Below are 9280 nucleotides of genomic sequence, written 5' to 3' on the forward strand. Positions count from 1 at the left end.
CGATGCCGTCATTTCAGTTGCGCGCTGATTGGCTAACAGCACTGCCTGTCTTAAAATCCACCCTCTCATTTGCATACGCACACCGGCTTCCGGTTGAGTTCATCGGAAGCATGGCTGCCATCGGAGTGCACTTTGGATACACATGTGCCTGTGTCGCTGTGTTTAAGGTGAATTATTTACAAGTATTAATAATTTTGCTTCTCTTAATAGGCGCAGATATGTAAGCAACCTAATTAAATGTCACATAGAAGTCATTTGTGGTGCAGAATAAGACGGGGAGGCAGACAAAACAGCAGATACACAAACGTGCTTTAATAAATGTTTTCACATTAGGATGGACGAGCAGATGTTGTAGCCAATGATGCAGGAGACAGAGTCACTCCAGCTGTGGTGGCCTACAGAGACACTGAACAGGTAATTTAGCCAGCATGCACATGGACAGATGTGACATTCATTCATTCATTCATTTTAATGACTACACAGTTCATCACCAAAACAGAGCATTCAGATTAATAACTGATGTGAAATGAGAAATAAAAACAATCGTGTCTGTGTTTTTTGTTTGTATGTTTTTGCCTTACACCTCTTCTTATTTCCCATGTGAGTTAAATGTATAATATTATAAACATAATACCTTCTGACTCATTCTCTAATAGGAAAGCACATCACAGATCAATTATAAAGTCTCTGTTTAGTTTAATTGAATGCTATTGTATGCAATAGCTTAACTAACTAGCAATAATCATGTAACAAAATAACTTTTTTTTTATTATTAAAAACATTTATGTAAATTTTACAATTAATTTAAATAGAAATCAAGTAAAAGAGTCAGTGCTTGTTCTGATCGTATGCTTTTATTTCATTTATCTTCCAGATAGTGGGAATCGCTGCAAAGCAGGGCAGAATACGAAATGCTGCCAACACCGTTGTTAAAGTGAAGCAGATCCTGGGTAGACGGTAGGTGCATGTTTATGCTTGCTCCATAAAAACAATTGAGGATATTTTCATATTCACCAAAGCATGCAATAGTTGAGCTGTTTCATAATATGTTCTAGATAAATCACTGCATTACATAGTTACAATCTAATTAATAGCAATTGATATATATTATAAAACAACGGCTTTTACTTGACAGCTATGATGACCCAGATGCACAAGCACACAAAGAGGAAAGCAAATGCATAGTAAGTACATGCTGTTTTTAACCCTCATCAAGTATTTGATTATATTTTGACCTGGAAGAGATGAAATGCATGGTTTAGTTGAAAAATGTTAAATAAGAGGCTGGAAAATACTACAACGTTCGATCATTTCTAGTATTTTCTAACTCATTCTTAGGTTGTCAACAAGAGTGGCCTTCCCAGATATGAAATCGACACCGGAGAGACGACCAAATATGTGTCACCTGAAGACGTCGCTAAATTGATCTTCCATAAAATGAAAGGTACCGTCTGAATCCTTTATTCCTTTTCGTAGTTTGCCTGACGTGAGCCACTGATGATCATTTCATGTTCCCTGCAGAAACGGCCCAGTCAGCCTTGGGTTCGGACGTGAAAGATGCTGTCATAACTGTGCCTTTTGAGTTTGACGAGATGCAGAAGAATGCACTCAGGTATATTATCATCCTTTCGCTGGAAGTTTATAGATGGCTGAAAAACTCTCCATGGGCGTAAATTTCGTTCAACATTTCATTTTCTTTTCGGCTCAGTCCCTTTTTTAATCGGGAGTCCCCACAGCGGAATGAACCGCCAACTTATCCAGCACATGTTTTATGCAGAGGATGCCATTCCAGCTGCAACCTTTCACTGGGAAACACCCATACACTCTTATTCACACACACTACGGCCAATTTAGCTCACCTAATTCACCTATACCACGTCTTTGGACTTGTGGGGGAAATCTGAGCACCCGGAGGAAACCCACACGAACATGGGGAGAACATGCAAACTACACACAATAGGGGAGGACAATAAATATACAATTTCTCATGAGGATTTTTTGAAAGGGACACAAATAGTACAGTGCTCATGCACAGCTAAACAATATGCCAATTGTGGCTGTTAATGTTAAGTTAACATTATGCCAAGTCGTCACAAATAATGCATGGCAAACAGCTTTGGCATGTTGGTTGCAGTGCACTATGCAACAAGCTATTGTAAACGAGCTAAGTAAGTAATACTTTAATTGCTAACATAGCAAATTCATGCAAAATTACATTAGTAATCAGCGTTTTTGCCGCAACTAATTCATGAATGAGTCTGCATTAAAGAGAATCGCTTTATTTAAAGTGAATACAATACCCTACTCACTGGAGTTCAACATGAATTAAGCTGCAGCCACACAGCTGACTGATGTTTGTAGAATAGGTGAGATGAACTGGCAAAGCAGGCACTGTGAGGAAGGGGGGGGGGGGGGGTTCCACTGTTTCTAAATGCATTTTAGTGTTTTTTTTTTTTTTCCACACAAATATTTTAGGTTTACTTATATTTTTCACTATAGAGAGTGCTTTTATTATTATTATTTATTATTAATATATATTTTTGTAAGTTTTGTTTTAGAATTGTTTTGTTTTTGTGTCCCCTCCGTCCCTCCCCTTAGATTTACGCCCATGCTTGTCATGCATAATATAGCTAATTTAAAAGAAAACATTATTAAAGACTGTTGTGTTTTGTAGGCAAGCTGCAGAAAGTGCCGGCTTCAATGTGTTACGGCTGATTCACGAACCCTCCGCTGCTCTTCTAGCTTACGACATCGGCCAGGACTCACCGCTGGGGAAAAGGTAGAGTTTTTGTAATCTCTTGGATGAACTGTTTTTTTTTTTTTCGTCTTGATTAATTAAAAAAAAACTTTTAACATGTATTAACAAAAACTAAATAAAACTTGAAGAATTATATAAAAGTATATAAAGAAATGCATGTACATACAATATAAAGCAGGGGTCAACAAACTTGTTCCTAAAGGTCTGGTGTTCTGTAGATTTTAGCTGCAACCCTAATCAAACACACCTAACCAAGCTAATCAGGGACTTGGGTATACTTGAAACACCCAGGCAGGTGTGTTGAGACAAGTTGGAGCTAAAACCAGCAGGGACACCGGCCCTCCAGTACCAAGATTGGTGACTCCTGATATAAAGGAATCAAATCACTGGTAAATTAATAGCAGGTGATACAAGTAGGCTTGTCATGATATCTGTTTTTTGTTGTACGGTATTGACCTTATTCTAAAATGCGGAAGTGTGCCTGTTTTCGCGATTGTCTTAGAACTTCCATTTCAGTCACCTATGGGAGAAATGACAAGGAATAATAAACAAAAAACGGTCAAACTACTTGCTCTACAAACAAATGTTTGCATGACTATACAGACCAAGTAGAATAACATAACAAGGAAATATCAGTTTGCAACATCAAACAGCGAAACGAGCAGTTTTTAATGTCTAAAAATGAATGGAAGTGAATGAGACCGGAAGTCTCGTGCCAAAAAGATTCAAATGGCAGCGCCCCCTTGTCTGCGGAGAATAAGGTCAATACTGCACCAAAATATATTACAATAAACAAAATTATTGTCATTTTAAGACCATTTATAATATATATAATGCCAGAATGACAATATGATAGCATCGTAATGTAAGTACAATCTTCAGAGGAACCACATAAGAGTAAAGAGTATTTCATTTAATCATAGTCATTTAATAATGAGGCACTGGAATTAGAATGTAAAGACGCATATCTTAAATAAATAATAATAAATGTTAACAAAAAAGTGTGATTCAAAATGTAACAGAGGCTGCGATATCTGCTACCAGATCTATTTTCAGCCGTAAGACACCCACATAAAAATATACTCTAGTATTATAGTGAATACTAGTGTTTTTTTAAAACAATTCTGACACATCCAATAGAGATAGAGATGTTGCACATTCAGCCAAAATGTTGCTAGAATTGGTTTTTATGTGTGGGCAATATATATTTCAAAAATAATTGAGGTCATGTCCATGTGTTGTGCGGTAAGTCGATATATGGATTATTGTGACAGGCCTAAATACAAGTTATATGGACAACAGATTGGTAATAAGCAGTGCTTTAGCTCCTCTGAATCCTCATGCTCTTTTACATCTTCCATCACAGTCATGTTCTGGTGTATAAACTGGGAGGCACATCCCTCAGCGTCACCGTGCTGGAGGTGAACAGCGGGGTTTACCGTGTTCTCGCCACACAGACGGACCACCAGACTGGAGGAGAGAGCTTCACACAGGAGCTAGCTCAACACCTCGCCGCAGAGTTTAAGAAGTCAGTGTGTTATTAAATGTTGTAAAAGTGTTATTGTTCATTTTGAATTTGTTAGTTTGTTCCTCATATTTGACAAACAAGTTTCCTTTGAAATGTGCTTTTTTATTTAAAGTTTGACTTTTCCGAAACACAAAGAGAGAGTGTTTCATAATGTAAAATGATTGTTTTGCTGTTTCTTATTGATATTTCTTGTATTGTTTTTGCATCATTTGCTTTTTAGTTGTGTTGTATTTTTGGTTTTGACTGGTTTAAAGCACTTTGTTTGTAGTAAGGTGCTGTATAAATAAAGGTTGTTTGATTGTGAGCTCCTCTTTCGCCCTGCAGGACTTTTAAGCAGGATGTGAGTGGTAACGCGCGGGCGATGATGAAGCTGATGAACAGCGCGGATGTGGCCAAACACACACTCTCAACGCTAGGCAGTGCAAACTGTTTTGTGGACTCGCTTTACGATGGCATGGACTTTGAGTGCAATGTTTCCAGGTGAGCCGAAGCTTCAGGTTTATCGGTATTGTAAGGGAGACTTGTTGCTCTTCTGTGTGTTATATATATACAGTTGAAGTCAAAATGATTAGCCTACGGTGAATTTTCTTCTTAAGATATTTTATAAATGTTTAACAGCAAAGAATTTTTAAAAGTATTTCCTAAAACATTTTTTCTTCCTTAAGAAAGTCTGATTTGTTTTATTTGGGCTAGAATAAAAGCAGTTTTGAATCTTTAAAAACATTTTTTTTTACATTTTAAGATCAATATTATTAGTCCTTTTAAGCAATATTTTTTTCCGATTGTATACAGAACAAATCATCGTTATACAATGACTTTCCTAGTAAACCTAATTACCCAATTAAGCTTTTAAATGCCACTTTAAGCTGAAGACTAGCATCTTGAAAAATATCTAGTTAAATAATATTTACTGTCATCATGGCAAAGATAAAATAAATCAGTTATTAGAAATGAGTTATTAAAACTATCATGTTTAGAAATGTGTTGAAAAAAATCTTCTTTCCATTAAAGGAGGGCTAATAATTCAGGATGGTGAATAATTCAGACTTCGACTGCGTGTTTATTTATGCTTGTGTTCTAGAGCCCGTTTTGAGCTCATCTGCTCCAGCCTGTTTAATAAATGCATCCAGCCAATTAAAAGTCTCCTGGAGCAAGTCAACCTGTCCACCTCTGACGTCAACAAGGTAAGACTCATCCTTAAATCAAGCATACAAGCTCATGTTTTTTCTTTTATACAAAAGAGTGACCAGTAGAGGGAGCTGTAAATAAAATACTTCTGTTATTATAAATTCTGGCTGAATTTTGGATATTTCAGGTAGTTGCCAAAAAACAACACATTTTTTATTTAGTTGAAGTATTTCTATCTATAATTATTTAAATGACTAAAACTTAAAACTTATAAACAGAAAATAGACAGTGATCAAATTTAATTTAAACTAAAAGCTTTAGTGGTTACTGAAAGAACACAGTGGCAATAAGTTTTTTATTGATATAGATTTTTTTCCATTTAAATCAGACGATGCATGTTTCAATTGTAAAGTTTATTTTTTAAAGAATCAACAACATAACATACTGTATGACCATTACATTTAATAAATTAGCAGATATGTTTTTTCATGCAGTATTTTAAATTTTGAGTTGGATTCTCTGATTTCTGCCCAAATAGTAGAATTAAGTTTATTTTGTATGATTATATTGTCTTTTTAGATTATATTTTCTGATTATATTGATGTCATTTGTCCGCTGAGATTAAACTGACCGCTCTGCTTGCATTGTAAGGTGGTGTTAAGTGGAGGATCAGCTCGTATACCGAAGCTGCAGCAGATGATCAGGGATTTATTCCCAGATGTGGAGCTGCTGAACTCCATCCCTCCGGATGAGGTGATTCCGGTTGGCGCTGCCATGCAGGCAGGAATCCTGGTGGGAAAAGACAGTCTGGCTTTGGGAGAAGATTCCATCACTGTGGACTGCTGTGCCAGCGACATCACCCTTAAGGTAGGGAGATATTGCATGATACTGAGTGCAATATTCAATGATTATTGATATTTCCATCAATAATAACCCGTATTTGAAGGCTTAAATTATTATTATAATTAAAAAATTTTTTTTTTTGTTTATTACTGTTTTTACTGTGGCACAGTGTGTTCTGATTGGCTAACCATTACATGATTGGCTAAAGTGCATGATAAAGGAAACCTCATGCCCAGGGAGCGGAGTTTATGTATATTTTAGGGTTGGTGATGTCACAAACCCAGGGAAAAACCTTAGTGTAGTTCCTACCAGCATTTTTTTATATCCATTTTTTTCCTTTTCTATTATTATATAATTTTTTTGTATGTTTCTGTTAAAATCTACAATAATAATAACATTGTTCCTACCATGCTTTAAATGTAGGCCTTAAAGCTAATTCTGTTTTAAAAAAAAAAGAAAGGATCTCCCTTTGCAGTGGAGTCTGTTGGTTTTGCTCAAACATCAACACTTCTTAAACTCTTCTTCAAAGTCAAGTGAACTCATTAAGTAGTTAGCAGGCTCCGTTTTTTGATGAGTAGATGTGGTGTTGGCATTTCAGGAAGTGGATGACTCTGGGCTGGAGGTTTTCACTGTTTTATTTCCGTCTGGCACTCCTCTGCCTGCCCGCCGCCAGCACACGCTGCAGGGCCCTGGCAGTCTGTCGTCAGTGCGGCTCCAGCTCTTCCAGGCACAGCAGCCAATCGCACAGGTCCGTCCAGGATTTTAATGCACATTTTAGTGTGAAGTCTGTGTTGTGCATTTGATCTTGAAGCTTGAATATGACTGTGGTTGGTTTTACTAGATTGTACTTGGAGACCTGGAACCGAAAGAGGAGCTGCATGATGTCGTCACAGTGCTGACTATGAAGAGGTAATGAATGAAATTGAGGGTTTAATTGATGCATAATGCTTAATAATAATAATAATAATAATTAAGAAATCTGCATAATATAATGATTTCTGAAGGATCATGTGACGCGTAAAATAATGATGCAGAATATTCAGGTTGAATCACAGAAATAAACTAGATTTGAAACAAATACTGCTTTTTCAAGTTTGAGTATTATTACTGTTACTATTGCAGCATTGAATGATTCAATTTAGCTTTGATTAGCATAAAATAAATTGTGCCTTCAAAAAAAACTCCCCTTAGACACTTAGACTATTATTAAACGTCAAATATTAAGTTATCTTATGCATGATTTTTGCTTTCAGTCTAGACAGAAAACTGTTATTGGTTGTTCCTTGTGTTATGCACCATAATCTGAATAATATCTACAGTCATAAAGTCTCTATCTGAATGTAGCTGCATGATATTGGAAAAATCTGACATTTCTGTGACATTTATTGCAATATAAATACAGTTTCATCAGATGACTTGAATTTTTCTATTTTGGAAACAATTTGTTAATTCTATATTGATTGGCATGATTCTGTAGGGGAACAAATCATGCACTGAATGTACTAAACAACTTTCAAGTATAGCTAAATGCAATAGAGCAAACATAAAAGTGAAATAAGCAGTGCTTTAGGGTTTTCAGGCTAGTCGAATCATATCCGGGTACAGAAATGGAAAAAATCTCATATAAAATAACATTGCAAAGACTTTACTGTTTAAATAGTTAAACAAATTTTATTAAAGTAACAATTGGTTAAATTGCTTGTGTCTGAATGTTTTAAACTCTCTTAGGGCTTAAAATGTGAAAATGATCAGCTTTTGCTCCATTATAGTTAAACTCTGCAGTAACTTGTATATTTTGAACTGTGAGTTGAGTTGACTTTATTAGTACCCGTATGTAGATTCTGTTTTGCAGCAAAGTTTGGCATTTGATACAAACAATTAAATCACACACCCACATATACACATACAGATTATACATGATAAAAGATTACAATTTATTCAGAGCAACAATAGATGATGGGACAAAGCTATTCCTGAACCGTTTTGTCCTACTAAAAGGCATCTAAAGTCTTCGACCCAAAGGGAGCAAGATAAACTCCTCAGACAGAGGAGGAGAGCTACAGCTACTGATGTTCTGGGCAATCCGTAATAGCTGCCTACTATACAGTATGCCTACTGTGTGACTATATAATCCCAATTTAACAATGCAGATCCTGGGATGTGACTATTGCAGATGCACACACTGCAATATTGATGCTCAAACGATATAATGTGCAGCCCTAACGTAAGCTGTTACTGATGACTGTGTTGTGTTTTTTCAGGGATGGTTCACTCCATGTAACGTGCACAGAGCAAAGCAGCGGCAGATCTGAAGCTATCACCATTGAAACAGCTGCAGCAGCGTCTTAACCTTCAATCAGGACAACATTATACCATACAGTAAACCCCTGCATCTCATGCTGTTTGAGGTCTCACCTTTAAATCAAGCACACAAGCTCATGTTCGTGTAAAGCAACAGCTCACACACAAAGTAAACGTATTTATGCTCGTGTTGATCTAAATCTGTTTGGAACACAATGAAAATTCAGCTTTTGCATTTACACTGACCAAAAAAGTTGGACCAGATTCTTTTGTCCTATTTCAGACCATAAAAATTGAGCATGTGAGTAAATATCGGCAGTATTTGTCCTATATTATCCAGTTCAATTTGTATGCTCTCGCATTTTTTTACTAGCAGTCATCATGTTCTGTTGTTTGTGATCTTTTGGTTTATATTAGATGATTCTCTTCAAATGTGCCTTCGTTACAGTAGTCGTGTGGTAATAGCACAGACCAAATCATTGGAGGATTTAAAGAAGTCTGTGTAGTTTACTGATGCCACTGAAAGCATGCACAAGATTGTTGGAGTGATGTAGAGATGGAGAAGCAGCTGCTGGTGGTTTTGTGTTTGCTTCACTGACACTGATCTGGGTGCAGTCACATTGAGCAGGTGCAGAATTATCAGCTTTTTAAAGCAGGTTGGTGTTTGTCATCTGTAACTGCAGTAGCACGCAATAAAGATCACAGAACACAAACCACAAAGT

At 36.4% G+C, this 9280-nt stretch overlaps 1 protein-coding gene across 1 annotated transcript; it reads left to right on the plus strand.

Annotated features, from left to right (window-relative positions):
* Window positions 1-48: 48 nt before the first annotated feature.
* Window positions 49-9271, plus strand: hspa14 (heat shock protein family A (Hsp70) member 14). The gene is given in 14 exon segments (NM_001045076.1): window positions 49-167; window positions 334-414; window positions 875-957; window positions 1136-1184; window positions 1339-1444; window positions 1522-1612; window positions 2675-2779; window positions 4125-4286; window positions 4611-4766; window positions 5368-5470; window positions 6066-6281; window positions 6856-7005; window positions 7099-7166; window positions 8519-9271. Coding segments are annotated over 14 exon segments (1515 nt in total). The 5' UTR covers window positions 49-110; the 3' UTR covers window positions 8607-9271.
* The last annotated feature ends 9 nt before the right edge of the window (window positions 9272-9280 follow it).

Source organism: Danio rerio, chromosome 4 (genome assembly GCF_052040795.2).
Source record: "Danio rerio strain M-AB ecotype USA chromosome 4, GRCz13ab, whole genome shotgun sequence".
NCBI classification, from domain to species: Eukaryota; Metazoa; Chordata; class Actinopteri; order Cypriniformes; family Danionidae; genus Danio; species Danio rerio.